Below are 16,801 nucleotides of genomic sequence, written 5' to 3' on the forward strand. Positions count from 1 at the left end.
CACTTGTAATATTGGGGAGCAGATTAATCACAGGTTTATACATAATCAGAACTTGCATCAAGGTGGTGGGATTTTGAGTGGAGTGTTGGATGTTTCCACAATATATTTCATTTCAAAAGTTTGGATTTAATTTAACTCTGGTTTGATTTATTTACTACTTTTATTGGGTTTTGAATAAGGGCCTTAATGGTTCCAACTTGTAAGAATAAATTTGGTTTTGATTTTTGGTTTGAAACTTATTTATAACTGAGTTAGTTTTTCCGTTGCTAAATTCTGAACTAGCCTTAACGTTTGAACACGTGGCGGTAGCACGTCGGTAATTCTCTTGCAAATTGTTAAAGGTATTTACAGGTTTTTAAGAGAGAATTATTGGGGTGTTACATCACATCTAAGAGCTAGTCGACAACTAACAATCACTTGCACAACTAACTCTTACTACCACATCTAATATCTACCTCCACAGCTACATTTTTCTAGCGCGCCCTATACCCCCTAGCTCACACATTTACTAATCAAACCCTATTAAATTTCTTAAATTTCCCACTCAGCCACATTTGTTGACATATAATACCTTCTTAATCATTCAACCCCTTTATTAACTGCAATTTATAAGTCTATCTCAACTTCTCTTAGTTTTGGATTTTCACACAATGAACCTTAGTAATTTTTAAGCTGATCCGATTCGATCTCCTCTACAAAGCTAGAAGTCACCTTACCCAAACTCTCTCTTATCACGTTCTACATTATCTATTCACGTAGACCTAGCTAAATCATCTAAGATTACTTGATGAATATTGTAGACATCTAATCATGTATCCTTAAAGATCTTTGATAATTGAAAAAGTATAACCTGTCTAATTTAGGTCAATTATTCTAGAGATTGATCGAATAAAATTTCCACATACCTCTACCGAGCCCAAATAAATTTTGAATCGAATCAAATCAAACCTAGTCTAAAATCAATTTCAATCCCTCTAGTATCAATATTTATATGGTGCACCCTGAGCACTAGGATAGGTGGACCACACATAAAATATGAACATTTAGTAGAAAAAATATAAACATGTTACAAAAAATGAACATTTACTAATAGAATTTGAACACATAAAGATAAGAAAAGTGACAATTTAAAAGTGAATAAAGAATATAAGAAAGGTAAAATTTTATTATTTCTATCTAGTCACAATATTTTGGTTTAATGACAATTTACTACGAGAATTTGACAGAGAGAGTATCACACTTACTAATTACAAAGTACAAATGGGGAATGAGAATTTGAACCTAACTATGATTAAACGTACACAAACCCTCAGTCTTTGCCAAAAGACCAAGACTTCATTGGTTAGGTATTGCCTAATAAAAGTATTAAGGGGCCGTTTGGTTCGCCGGAATGGGGAAAGGGAATGGGAATGATTCCCTTAGTTAGTGTTTGTTTTCACTTATTTGTCATTCCCATTCCCCCATTTTATTTTTGGGTTTACCCAAAAATCTCCTAAACCCATTCCCCACCCCCTACCTTTTGCATTCCCATTCCCCAACCACCATACTCTATCAACTGGATGCTTCTCGTCGGAGCTTGCTGCACCTCGCCGGAACTCACTTCACCTCGCCGGATGGTCGTCGACCTTCCCCCGACCCTCGCTGCCCTTCGCCGCCCATCCTCCCACCCGTGGTTGTAGTCGGGCCAAGACCTCGAACAAAGAGCTTTCGCTGAATAACGTCGGAATCAGCAAGTGTAATTGAAAGGAGAGGGCGTGGTGCGAACTGGATGTCGGTGCCGTTTCAGGCGAGGGATGGGATGGGTTACGGGTTTCAGCCAAAGGGGTTGGAGATGGGTTACTGATTTCACGCCGGGATGGGGGATGCGAGTTTCAGGCGGCTAACTGGTGGAGGTGGTGGTGAAGTTGTGCCGTGCACCGGCTGCGAAGGGGAAGGGGAAAAAGGTGGCTGACTGGTGGAGGTGGTGGTGTTATTGGCTGGTTGGTGGAATGGTGGTATGGTGGCTTGTTTCCCTTTGTTATTCAAAACAAACAACATAGCAAAATTTGGGGTTTTTCATTCCATTCCGATTCTTTCCCTTTGTTCATTTCATTTCGATTACCCCGTGCGAACCAAACGCCCCCTAAAAGTAAATCATCAAAGAATACACTTCATCTACACATTTTTTTCACTTTAAGGCACTAGTACTGGATCTTCTTCGGTAGAAAAAAAAAGAAAGAAAAGCGAAAAGTAGTAAGAGAAAGGGAGTATTGTGCTCAATGATCTGCAAAAAAGTTAGGGTCTTGAGGCTTCTTTATCTTCGGCAACTCAATATCCATGTCCCTTTGTCCACTTTTTCGAGCATTCCTCACAAATCTTCTCGCCAATCGTTGTATATTAAGAGATGAAGTTTCGAGTTCCCCAGCACTACTTTGATCATTATGATCTTCATCATTGTGATCAAATGAAGTCGATTGAGTAAAGGAAACAGATAGCAATGACTTGTTCTGGCTATTGCTTGAGCTCGAGCTCAAGCTCGGACTAATTTGCTCCATCTTTCTCTTGTACTGTCTCCAAGCAGCTTGAATAAAACAGGCACCCCATGACCTCCACTGGTGAGAGTAGTAACGGAAAGTGTCCTGCAGCTTTTTACTATGCAGACGCCTAAATTGGTTCGCCACGTATTTAAGGTGTTCGGCTTCTAATGAGAAGGCTTCAACTTCTTCGATGGCCTTGACTGTTCTTGTAGAGGATGGATAATGAGTAGCATCCGGAAGAAGAGCCCATGCTAGAAGCTCTTCGCCACAAAAATCACCTGGTCTTAATGTGATCGAGTTGAAAAACCCTGACCGCCCTCCATCTGTTGTCGAACTCTCTAGTTTTCCTCGTATGATAAACAACATTTCTGTAACGGGGTCTCCCTCGCGGACAATGTAAGTGCCTGCAGTGTTTAGTGAAGATTTGAGCCGCTCGCATATGGCGTCTAGTAATTGACCATCCATTTGTGCAAAGAAAGGAACCTGCATATCATTTTTATTTATCAAGACCATACTTTAAACTGCAGTAACAATATTTAATCAACCGTGCTTATATATAGATAGAACTTACTCGTCGAATGAGATCTAAGCACAAATGTGTTTGAATATCACGACGTAGATCTAATGGCAAGGAGCTTAGTATTGCTTCTTCATTGACTCCTCGTGTTGCCAGCCATTTGTACTGAACATATCGCCTCACTCTTTGTTGCAAATGTGGAGGTAGCTGCCGATGTTTCATCCATTCTTCTGTGTCGCGTTTCCTAAGCCTCCATTGCTCGAGCCTCGAAGTGAGAGATTGCAAATAGGTCTACAAGTTTTATTATCCATTTTCAAAGCATAAGTAGGAATAACCTCAAACCACATACACTCAAGCGCACACACAAATGAAAAGTTCACCTATTATCTCTATGAACAAAAGGCAATATTAGAATTCAATTATTTTTATTGTTAGAATATTGTGTGCGCTTCAAATTTGTTGCATAAATTGTAAGTTGAAGCCTATTGATTCTCAATTTTTCACCTTGTTGATTCTTAAAGAAACTTTTTAGCACATCATACCATAACTTATTCTCTTAAAAGCCAACTTTTAGGCCTTGGAAAGCTCAAAATTTTCCCTTAGGATAATAAAAATCAGCCACCCTAGATGCATGTTAAGATTACAATGTCACTAGCAAAATTCCCCAAAGTGCTTTTAGTTGTTTGTTATAATTGACACTTCCAAGCATAGAATCAGTCCTGTTACTTATATTTAGATGTTGAAATTAACCACTGTCCTATACTATATTTATATATTGAGAAATTATTTTTCGGGAGTTTGTTTGATTTCCTAACCATATGAAATTACAGTTAATCTTGTAATTTGGGCTGTTGCCTTGTACTTCTCTGTTTTTGGGTAATAACACACTACTTTTTTTTTCAATGGAAATGGCTGATGATGGTGAACTATGTCCTATGTATGATCTCGAATCTAGAGATATTTATTTGGAGGGAAAGGATCATTTTTTAATAAAAGTTCTGATTTAGCCTATGTAGTGCAATATATCAGTAATTTAACTCATGTTACTCATTTCAAGGTCTCTGCATAACATGTTTTCCAATATGTAAAAAGCAATGAAGGTTAAGGAAACTCCGGTCCTGAAGGCTTTTAATCATATAACTAATTTATGAATCTTATATAATTTGTACGGAGTATGTATTTAGAAACTCAAAGAATGACAAGCCACGGATAATTTTCATTCTATCATGGTCAAGAGCCATAAGTTGATTTTCGTTCTCTCAAACACTAGCCACCAACCTTTCCCATAATCGTAAAAAGACATGCATATCAAGCAATGTATACATTTTGTTACAGGGATGTTCTTCCTTACCTCCATGTTACCGATTAAGAGAGCAAACAAAATCAGACCCAATATGGCTATGACTATGCAAAACACGGTTTCCAGGATGAATGTGCTTGTCTCCAATTCCTGACCAAACGAGCTGAAAGGTATTCAATTGTATGTTATTATGCAAATAAAAATCATATTATATGAAATGCACAAAATAATTAAAAACCATGTTGCTCGTCATAACATGGTTGGAGTTACTTTACCTCAACTGCTGTACTCCAAACCATAAACAATACAAGTACTTGATCTTAAATCTTTCAGAGGTAATGCCTTTTTCTAATGCAACTTCAAATATCCCAAAGTCGAAGATAACATCTTTGTTATGCGGATCACACTTAGTAAATACTTGGGTGTTATTTCTCCAAACGATACGATCATTATCATTTATAGTACTACAATCCAAGTATCTCAGTTGGCATTTGATGGGTGATTCTTCATCTCTACAAGCCGATCTCCAGCACGATGAGTATCTTTCTATGGACATTAGATACCAAGCTGCCCCGACAACCTACATGATTGAAAGAAGCTAAATCATTTATAAACACAATTAAACAAATGAACGGAAGTAGAAAGCATAACCAACAAAGAAAAACATGCGAATGTGGTGTTATGCAAAGAATTCATTAAGATCGATATGATTGGACTCAAGGAGATTGGACATATTCTTACATGACTAGCTAAAATGTACAATAGCAGATTATAAGAAGCTCCACCCCAAGCAGTTTTCGTGACAACTCCAGTAGCTTTGACGATATCAGAACTCAACGTAAAAATCTTATATACCCTCGGAAAATATTGAATGAAAACAATTAGCTGAAGTGCATTATCTGTACTTCTGGACTTAGAGTGCTTAATGGCTGGAATGATGAACCATATCACAATCTGCAAAACTTAATTAGACCTTGTGTTAGTAACTTAGCAATATGCACCTAGAAACTTTCTTATTTAACATATATATAATTTTATAAAAAATCTATTAGCTCCCTAGACAAGCGAAACTTAAAATAATAATAATAACAACAATAAAAAAAAAAAAAAAAAAAAGTGAAGCCTCTAATCTATGAGTTTGAGGCGGCTTATCTTCCGTTGAAATGTAAATAATATTGTGCATCTAGGTGCACGATGCACGTGTTTTAAAACGACAACTCTTAAAACATAAAACGTGTGTCCTTTAAATTCTACAAGTAAATTTAATTTTTAAGTATATATAGTAAATAATACGGAAACATAAATTTCTTTTTCCCATTTTTTGTTCCGTGTCGTCGATCATTTCAAAAATATCTCTATTAAAAGCCAACCTACACATACCCCAAGCAATCCTCAACATGACCAACAAGAATCCCTTTACAAGCCAAAGGGTTAGTGTGTTTTAAAAAAGTAAATCAAATGCTTAAAAGAAACAAATATAAATAATTAGATATGATGTTTAGGAACTACTACGTACATTATTTCCGATACGTTTGGTAAACGAATACGTTTCGAAACGTATCGTTTAAGAAACCCTTCTGATACTATTAATTTGTTATCCCACATTTACAACTTCCACGCTCAATTATAATTGTTGTGTGCCTTTTTCTCTGTTTTACACAAGGAACCAAAAAAAAAAAAAAAGTACTTAAAAAAATTGACACAAAGTAAGATTTGCAATAAGTTAGCATTGTCGATCACATTTTAGGTCACCCACCCTTTAACCAACTGGCATATTAATTAGCATAGTTTGACATTTAAGGGTCAATCAACCATTTTGGTATAAAAAATTAGCACTATTAGAAGTGAAAAAAAAAGCCAAAAAATAAAAAATATATAGAAAAAAAAAGGGGAGCAAATATGAGAATATAAAGAAATAATTAAGATTAAGCATAGAAATTAATCAAGAAAAATTACAATATTAACCTTTGATTACATAATCTGAGATTACATTGAGCTTTGGAAAATTGATGGGAATAATCCCACCTTTGGGTCATTCGTTTTTAATAATCCCACCTTTGAGAAATTATTTAATAATTCGACCTTTACCCCCATTCTTTTTTAATGGTCCCGGGTGACCAGTAACCGGTTGAAGAGGTAATTTTTTATTTAAAAAGATTAATTTACACGTGTCGTAACTTAATTGGCCAAAAAAAAAATTTATCCTCCATAGCTTATCAACGTTCTCCATTAAGGTGAAAATTATCCTCCATTATTTAAAACCACCACCATTATTTAAAACCACCACCACCAGCCAGCCTCCCTACCCCGGTGCCCCCACACCCCTCCCTGCCCTCCGTCCCCACCCCCGTTGCGCCCAGAACAACCAATTCCCCTCGCCGGCGCTGCCCTCCCCTACCCCCTGCGTCGCCACATAACCACCATAAACCCACCACGAAATCCCCCTTTCCCTCCCACAAAATCCATTAAATCATCATCAACGAATTTGAATACTTACTCAAATTCATCACCATAACCATCAACATTAAGAAGCCCATTAACAAATTCTTCTTCCTGCACATCTCCCTCCTCTAATTAAATCAGAACCAAACCCTTGAAAACTATCTTCTGAAACTTCACCAAAAATGGCTATTTGAGCAGGGGACGTGGCTTGAATCGGAGGATGGGGGAGGTCAGCGACACCGGAATCGGGGGATGGGGTTGGTCAGCAAGGTCAAAATTTTGGGGGGGAGGGGTGGCTGGATTCTTGAGACGAGCTAAGGGAGTTGGGTGGGATTTCAAGGTGAAGTTGGGGGTCGGGAAGAGGAGTGGGCTGCCATGGGGTCAGGGTGGTTCGATTCGGAGGGGTTTTGAGGTGGCGGGAGTCGGTGGAGGTGGAGGTGGAGGTGGAAGGCTGGGGTCGGGTTTCTGAACGGGGAGGGATAGGAGGGGTGAAGATAGAGGGGGTCTGAGCAGGAAGAAAAAGGTGGGTTTTTTTTTCAATTTAAGATTTAAAAAAAAAATTAATTAATTGATTTTTTTAACTTTTTTTTTTTAATTTTATTATTTGGACCAATCACAGGCCGCCACTTGTCATGCAACTTATTATAACAGGTTATATGACTGGTTGAGACCAATAAAAAAGAATGGAGGATAAAGGTCGGATTATTAAATAATTTCTCAAATGTGGGATTATTAAAAAAGAATGGCCCAAAGGTGGGATTATTCTCATGAATTTTTCCTTGAGCTTTCTATTTTTTTGCAATATTCAGTATTATATATAAATAAATTTTCTCCCAGCTTTTTAACTATTATTAAACTAACATGCCAATTTTAACTTTTGAGACGTTAAATCTAAAACATTTATCTTTCCTTTCATTTTTTGAGTTTTTTGTTTGATCTTACAATCATTTTTTTTGTTATTATTTCCGATAATCTTAAGAGCATGGGTGTAAAGGAGAGAATTATTTGTCATTAATAATAATGAGTATCAACAACAACGAAAAAAATTTCAAAAATTAAAACTAAAATAATAATTAAGCACTTACTCTGGCAAGAAAAAAGGGTTAAATGTCACATCTTGTTAACTTTTACAAATATGTCACTGTTTGTTAACTTGTATACCAATTTGTTGTCGGTGCTAAGTTATATACCAATATGTCACTAAGGTGCTAACTTTTATACTAATATTGTCAATTGACCAACATTTAAGTTATAAATGATTCTCAGACTCCATGCTTTTATTTCCATTTTCATTTTCGTTCATCCTATGTAGAATCAATAAGTCACCAACTAGTATTCAGTAGATACTTACACTCAAAAGGCGTAATTTATTCCCTACTAAAAAAAAAATACTCAAAAAAGAGGCTAGATCAGACCAACCTGTGGAAGAGGCAAAGCAGCAATGAAATCAATGAAAAAACCAGATGTAACATATCTTCTTGCAATCTCCTTGCCATCCTTCACAAGCTCACCCTTTCCAAACACTCGTGTACTCGGCGATATAAAAGACGTACGAAACCTCAGAAGAACATGTAACAGATAGAACACATCAGTGATGGTACGAATAATGGTCACAACACCACCTAATTCCAAATCCCTTGCCATACAAAATGATTCATTATTTGTGTCAACTCCAGGAACGTAAAAGAACAAAGGATCAATGAATAGCGCGATGATGCAGGCTACTAGGAAGATACGGTTCCACATTAAGGCTACCTCGCTTGAGGGATCCAAGGTCCGTTTCCACCATGTTTCGTTCTCATCGTCGTCGTGGTTTCGAATGCTTGTAGTTAAAGGAGTGGTCTGTTTGTATGTTGAAGAGGGTGTATCTGATGATTTCATTAGTAAGTCATTTCCATTGTTTTCATAAAATCTGCAAAAATAAATAAATATACTAAAATATGAACAATGTATATTGATTTTAATAAGAATTTGAAAATAATAAAAAAAAAAAAAAAAAAAGCAAAAAAAAAAACCTTATTTGCTTGTGCCTTTTGGAATCCATGCTAGATTAATTTGATGAACTGAGTCAAATGTATGAAACATATGTGATACGAGAGAGCTGGATGATCTTCTCCCCTGTCTTCAATTTCGTACTCGACTTGTGAATTTTAAATTGATGGTATGCTTCGATCATCCAATTTTCGTATGATAAGAAACGAGAAAGTTATAGGATAATATGGTAGATCGAATTTGCCAAGAATTACCAAGGCAACAAAATTTTGAAAAAGAGGAGATGAAACTGAAGTGGTTTTGTATTTTGCTTCTCTATTTTATGAGAGGATAAGTTGTAGGAGTATAAGGTTGCTGATAAGTGTAATTTAATTTGCGTATGTTGACTTTCTTCTTAACAAATCAAAAGCACAAGATTTTTCCAAGAAGATTTGTACGGTTCCAAGTACAAGCAAATAAACAAATTGATCACAAATTAATAAAAATTTGATTTAAAAATTACACATGCGAAGGGAAATGACAAAAGTACAGCTCACAAGGTTGTAGCATCATTTTCTGGACATCAAATAAAGTGCTTAAAATGATGCAGCTACTTTTGTGTGGATGGTGGACCTAATTCACGTTAAATTTGTGTGAACTTATAGCCCACAGGCCACAATTATCTGTTAGCCCATATATAATCTCAAACGCCCAACTGAAAACATAACCTTATCTATCTAAGTTATGAATCATATACTCTCTCCGTATTTATTACTTGCTTCATTTTCTCAAACACGGAGTTTTATGATGACTAATAAAAAGTATTTCATATTATTTTACGATGGAAGTGGAGTTTGTTAAAAAAAATTAAAAAAAATAAATAAATCAAAAGTAAATATAAGTGGTGAGGAAAGAGAATATGAAAAATATTAAAACATAATATTTGGAGCCCACTAGTAGGGAGAAAATAATAAAATAGTGTTAAAAGTTTGCAAAAAAGAAAAGAGAGCAAATAATAAAATTTGGCTGCAAAATAAAAGTGGAGCAAATAATAAAATACGGAGGGTGTAGTTGGTTATTTTGATAATGATACCTGAAAAGGAGTTAAAACTAACTAATTAACTAAAACTAATAATGGAATACCTGAAATGGTAAGGGACTGGAACTCATAAGGTATTTAATTACAGCTCCGTTTAGCAACATTACCTGAAATAGAGCTAAAACTGATAAGGTAGTACTTGAAATTCATAAGATGCTAAAACTGATAAGGTAGTTGATTCCATTAACCGTTTGGTAACACTAGTTGCATAAGTACCTAAACTATTTGGTGTTTTAATTGATACTCCATATTTTATACTTTTTACATTTGAAGATTTTCTTAGTATACTACTTTCTCCGTTTTTATTAAATTTCATCATTTGGGTTGGGCAGAGAGTGAGGGATAGCTCAAGTAGTTAGAGCTTCCCTTCCGGTCTCATTAACCGCGCTTATGACTCTTTAAAAAAGAAAAAAAAATCATTTGGATTGGGCACAAAGATTGAGGAAAAAAACTACATAACATAAATTTCTATTTGACTACAAAAAGGAAAGAGAGTAAAAGTAAGGTAATTACTAACAAGAGTAGATAGCAAATGTGAGTAAGAGTAGAATCTATCTATTACATACTATCAAAAGAGAATCTAAGGGGATACTTGGCAATATATTATTAAAAGATTTTCCGCCAAAATTACTTTTTTAAAAAAATCATTGTTATATAAAAACAAAAGTTTACAACTAGATTATGACTTTTATTTTTTATGAAATTTAAAGTAAACTTCCTAAAACATCAACTTACACATTATAACTATAACATATTTAATATTTTCTCGTACATGTTTTTTTATTGTTTTAATATATTTCATGTGTTTTAATCATTATTTTACATAACTATATTGTTATTATAATTATTCTAACATTCGTGTTTGATGTGTCGACAAAACTGTTTGTAAAAGTACACACTCAAAATCGAAATAACAAAATATGCTACTTCTTAAAAAAGAAAAATGGTGAAAAAAAAGGAAGATATTATAAATTTAACAAAATACCAAAATTATAATTATGGGTAGCACTGCCAATTCAAGTTGACTGTTTGTCTTATAAACGGAATTGCACAAATAAAATAGTAAGAACAATGTTATCGAGAATAAGACTGAGTCGCGGACTATGTCGCTCTCTTTAGAACATTCGCGGCACTGCCTCAAACTTGTGCAAGCAGCTCGTACCAAACCGGATGCCCCCAGGATAAAACAGTCTTTCACAAGTATAAAATACCGGCGGTTTTGCACCGAACCACCGGACAACGAAACACCAGAAAATCAGAAAGAAACTGCTCGACTGTTTTGAGAGGAAGAGAAAATATATTTTGCAAAGTGTTTTTCTGTATTGTTTGTTCGCGTTGTAAAATCAAAGCTGGAACCGTCCTTTTATAGGTAAAGATATGTAACAGCTTAAGCATGAAAACGGGAGAAAGATTAGCAACGTTTACTGCAATTAGTGTATCCGTTAAGCAAGAATCAAGGCATTAAATCAGTGTAACGGTGCAACGTTTAGCAGTAAAACAGCAACGAGAATCAAGCAATGTAACGGAAAAATTTAAACCAAAACAGTAAAACGTTTTGTAACTGAATATTAATCAAACCGGTAACAAAAATTAAGTTTGTTTAATAACCCAAACCCAAACCCGACCCAGCCCGGCTCGGTTCGGCGCGCGTGTGTGTGATATATGGTTTACCATATAGGTCCTCCCTCTCCACAAAATGTGGGTAGCCCAAGGGCCACACCCCTTTAGCCCACTCTCTATATTATAAAGAGAGTAAAACTCTCATTTCCCACCAATGTGGGACTTTGAGTTTTTTCACAAAATTCACACACTACACACTTGTTGTTCCAACAGTTTGTTTTGTTTCGAGTTGAAATTGGTCAGTTTAAAACTGGTTCATTTGGTTAACACGTCGGGTTGGTTTTTTTTTTCTATTATTAATTGGTCAATTTGGTTTAGGTTTATTTTGCATGGTTTCAATCTAGGTAGGTTGTAATTATTTCGGCCGTAAACGGTTCAAATCATGATAGGGATGGGTTGGGAACGGATTTACTCACGTTAACGAGGTTTCAGATTCGATCAGATGATTATAATGGTTCGGGTTATAAACGAGGTCGATGTTTAAATGGATTGTATTATCAAGTAGCGAGTCTAATCGGATCAAGTTGAAACGGGCTCATCATTTGATTGACGATTCAGTTTGATTCAATTAAAAAGTTAATGAATATGTTCAATTTGATTGTTTTGATCGGATTGTAAGCGTTTTGTATCTGGTTATAACTGATTTGGATTTCATATTGAGTCAAGACTTAAATAGGTCAATTTATTTTCAAGTATCATATTTTATGCAGATAATTAATATTTTTTTTTTTTATCAAGTTATGCCTAATTTTTGTTGTATTCACCTTAATTAAGCTATACAAATTTATGGGTCATTATTGCTTCATTATTAAGCTATTATCAACTTCTTGTTCAGTCGTTTTAGATTTCGTGTTATAATCACAATGGAGTTGTTACAACAATCAAAAGTTTCAATACGATAACTAATGTTGGCGACTTGAATTATAACTAAATTTTTATTTTGACGAGATTTGTAACTAAATTCAAACATTTAGCATTTAAGGTCATATATAATTATATTGATACATATAATTTAATATACTCTAGTGTTTGGATCCTGTTGATGCCCTAGGTTATTACATGGGCTCGATCATTAATCAATGGCGGAGCCGGGAATTTCAACGAGGGAGGGACGGACTACAAACGTCCCACAATTTGAATTGAAAAAAAAAAAACATTGAACACATAAAATGTTTATTACATAAATTTAACAACCTTAAAATCCAAAATGCTTAGTCATACGATCAAAGAAAGATGAAAAATAATTACATAATTTTTAGGGTTTCATTCTTTTCAACATGAATTGTTAGAGATCGGATCGATTTTCCATTTCTTAGACCTGTTCGAATATTAGATGAACTATTTTACATTTTATAAATAAATTATATTGGAAAATATGAATCAATTACCAAATCGTTTTTTTTTTAAACTACGGAGTTTCAAATAATGTGTAAATATGGATTCCAATTATAATAAATTAACAAAACATTAAAAATTAAAAATTATTAACAACCATGACAAAATAACAATTTTTAATTCAATATATCAACAAAACAACTGAATTGATCCGATGGTGAGAAACTTGTTATCGAGTTACAAAATTGACATATTACGAAGTATAATCTCATTTAATTATCATCAAACAAACAAATTAAAAGTGAAATTACCATCGATATCCTTAAATTATGAGGAATTAGTCCATACATGACATTGTAGAACAAATACATACACATTAGACATTAGTTAGTAATCACTTATTTACTCACATTACACATAATACTAAGTAATAATCTAATAGATTTAATCCAATAAAAATAAAACAAATAATAAAACTAAAATCTAAAAGATCAAGGTGAAAATAATACAGTTTTTGTTTTATTCTCTTTCCTCTTTCTCTCTCTTCAAAGAATCCCACTGTTTTTTATTCCACTTTCTTGGTGGCCTTCATAACTCCTCTTCTCTCTCCTTCATCCACCAACTCTCATGTTATTTTCATTAATTTTCACATTCATAAGTCCTCCTCCTCCTCCCTTATTTTTTACAATTGTTTTAATGATAATAAAAAAAAAACTGATTTTTTTTTTTTTTAGAAATGGAGACAATTGTCCCCCGCCCCTTTCATTAATATACGTTTTAATTTGTTATGACTTGATTTTATTGTTATTTATATTATCATTTGCTGCATATTAATATATTTTGTATTCAAAAGATAATATAAAATATTTCATAGCTTGATAATAAGACACTCATTTCTAGAATTAGAGGTTGCATGTTCAAATCTTGTGAAGCAGATGATTTTTAATATATTATTATAGATTGGTGATGACATTTATAACTAATAATTCAAAGTATTAAGAATTCGAAGTCATATAACAGTGTCTTATTTTTAACTAGATGCATTTAAATTATTTTGGCTGAATATATAAATTATTGTTTATGTTATTATTAAGTATATTTTGTCTGAGCTGAATCAATAATATATACATCAAAATCATATCATATGAGATCTTGTTAGATTTGTCTTGAAATATATTTTTAAAATATTAGAATTTTAGAATTTATATTCATATGTTATTGAATATTTATTACGTTGTTAAAGATGCGCATTAGAGACTATAATATAAATTTCTCTTCTCTTTGGTTGTCACGTGTAGGAAGCTCTCTTTAAATTATTACTAATGTAAGCTGGTGGAGTGCATTTGGGCACACAAAACACATTGGAGGGTAATTTAGTAATTGGACGTTTAAAAAGGCATTGCAAAGGTGGTTTTTTTTTTTATTTTTTATTTTGTGTACTAGTATGCATGTATATAATATCGTTAGAGTATAAGTTGTCTTAATTAGTAGTATTGATATATCTCATAATGGTACAATATTTGATGTATCATTCATATATATTTATATCATAAAGAAAATATTTATACTATTATACCATTTAATGGTACTATTTACCTATATAATAGTACTTTATACATATGTTGATATTTAAACTATACCATCCTATTTATAGAGAAAGTAAATGGAGCCTATGCGCCAAGAGTTATTCAACTCGGTGTATGCCAGAATTTTTGTAATAAAATAAAGTAAAAGCAACATAACTTGGTTGACCATAGAGGAGAAAGAAAATTAACAATTCAAATGATTCACAAACACTACTTTATTATATACATAAATGCTATTTCCAATTTCATAGAGAAAGTTTTGTACTAATTCTATTTCTTATTAATTATGACAATTTTCTTATTTAATAAGGGCCTAGTACTCATATTTTATTGCAGAGTATTTTCTGTCATTCTAATTATCCCACTTAAAGTTTTGCGGAATATTTTTTGTCATTCTAAATACACTTTAATAATCCCAATTATGGGCGATTTACTTCTGATAATCCCAACTAAGATTTATTTTCTAATAATCCCAACTATGGGGTCAGTTTGCCTCCAATGGTCCCAATGACCGGTGACCTGCTAAAAGAGTTTTTTTTTTATAATCTCCACGTGTCAACACGTGATGAAGGATTTATGTCTTAGTCAAGTGCAATTACTAGATACATCAAACATCATTATTATGGAGATAATTATTTCATTCTTTTGGGTTGTCATTGTCGGTTGCTAGATATGATAAATGATCTTTGGGTTAGTCAAATAGTCCATAGCCCAATAGAATTGATTATATAAGGTCACACACAAGGGTTGTGGATTGAACAAACTATGAAGCCCATTCATGAGGTAATGACAAGCCACATAAGAAGTAAGGCTATAATAGTTTGGGTTGGATTAGGAGTTTGAGCTTCACATGGACTCTAATTATATATGAGATATATAAATAGAGGCCTTGCCTAGGTCATGTACACAGGTCACAAACAATCTAAGCAGTAGATTGTGAAGCAAGTAACCAAACTCCTTTCCCCTCTCTCTCACTCGCCTCTTTCTCTCCCCCTCTATCCGTGCGGTACGGACACCGGCGTTGGTGGAGCACGGTGGTGGTGGTGGTTCGTGGCTCGTTTGTCTCCTCTCATCTCCGTAGAAGGTTGATTGAAGGGTTCAATCCCTACTAACTAGCATTAGTGGAGGTTCAATCCTTGCCCGTGGACCAAGTAGAGGAGTCACATTTGGGATTCTTGTTCTCCTTATTGTTCTTGCTCGATCACTCATGGAATCATGCTTCAAAGGTATAATTATGTGCTCTTTGTGTGTTATGCATAGATCTTGTTTATCATATGATTCATGCAATTCCGCTCATAGTATCTAAAAACCTATAGTGGTATTAGTTAGCCTCTTGCATTTACACATATTGATCATAATTCTTTGATGTCCACAAATTTTAATTCAATTAAGAGGGAGAATAATTTAATTATGGTTCAATTATTATATTAAATGTGATTTAACTCTTGGAATTAATTAAATGTGATTTAATTTGCTCAAAATAGCCATAAAGAGGACCGAATTTTCCCTATTGCATTCCGAACCCTAACCCTAATATTTTCGAAATTTTTTGAACCTAATAAGCCCTAAAAATATGATTTTATGTGCTTGTTTTTGTTCGATTTCAATTTAAATATGTTTCATGAATTTAATAGCATTGATTTGTTGTATAAATTATGAATTTTACATGATCAATAAATTATTTTAAGTGTTGAATTAATTTGGGATTAAATTAATGAAGAACCTTAATTTTAAAGTTGAATTGGGATTTAATTTTAATTTTAGATTATTTTAATTTAAATTAAACAAATGTTATTTTAATTAAATTAAGAATAAAAAAAATAAATATATAAAAAAATAAAATAAAATTGAGGTTGATTTAGGAGCGGCAGCCACCGCTTGTCCAAGAGGGAGGGGCGGGGAGGGCAGGTGGTCCAAGGTGGCTTGGCAGCAGCCGTGCAATGCTGTGGCTGTTGTTTTGACTCGCTGCTTGCGGCAGCGTACACCGCAAGGTGTACGACCACCATGGCTGGCTTCGGCTGGCCACACCACGATGGTTGGCTCTATTTTTCAAAAAAAAAAAAATTAAAATTCAAAATTAAAATCTGATTTTATTTTAAAAGGTAATACCAAATTTTCAAAAGTTGTTATTTTGATAATTTTCCATAATTAAAGTTGTTAATTTTGGATAGGATTTGTTAGGATATTTTGAGCATTCCAAAAGGATAATAATTGATTTAAATAATGTGATTATCCCATAATTAATTTTGGAAATAATTTATTTAAAATTTTGTGATTGGCTATTAAATAGGATAGAATCTCCTAAGTTTGTTAGGATAATCTCTAAAGAAAAATATGATTTATCTTTTAAGATTAAAATAAGATTTGATTCTATGTCGTGCCTAATTTAAAATATATGATATTCTAAGATGGTCA

At 33.7% G+C, this 16,801-nt stretch overlaps 1 protein-coding gene across 2 annotated transcripts; it reads right to left on the bottom strand.

Annotated features, from left to right (window-relative positions):
- Positions 1-1,188: 1,188 nt before the first annotated feature.
- On the bottom strand, positions 1,189-9,186 carry LOC110716794 (probable cyclic nucleotide-gated ion channel 14). 2 transcript variants are annotated; one of them, XM_021895423.1, is made up of 7 exons: positions 8,791-9,186; positions 8,195-8,687; positions 5,075-5,287; positions 4,609-4,913; positions 4,385-4,496; positions 3,088-3,324; positions 1,189-2,999 (listed from the first exon to the last, which is right to left on the bottom strand). In XM_021895423.1, exons 1-7 carry the CDS (start codon positions 8,817-8,819, stop codon positions 2,256-2,258), a joined length of 2,133 nt encoding a protein of 710 aa, XP_021751115.1. In that variant the 5' UTR covers positions 8,820-9,186; the 3' UTR covers positions 1,189-2,255. The 2 variants fall into 2 exon arrangements, with proteins under 2 accessions (XP_021751115.1, XP_021751116.1); XM_021895424.1 differs by having other exon boundaries at positions 8,195-8,643; positions 8,791-9,185.
- Between the last annotated feature and the right edge of the window lie 7,615 nt (positions 9,187-16,801).

The sequence above is a fragment of the Chenopodium quinoa genome, unplaced genomic scaffold, assembly GCF_001683475.1.
Source record: "Chenopodium quinoa cultivar QQ74 unplaced genomic scaffold, ASM168347v1, whole genome shotgun sequence".
NCBI classification, from domain to species: domain Eukaryota; kingdom Viridiplantae; phylum Streptophyta; class Magnoliopsida; order Caryophyllales; family Amaranthaceae; genus Chenopodium; species Chenopodium quinoa.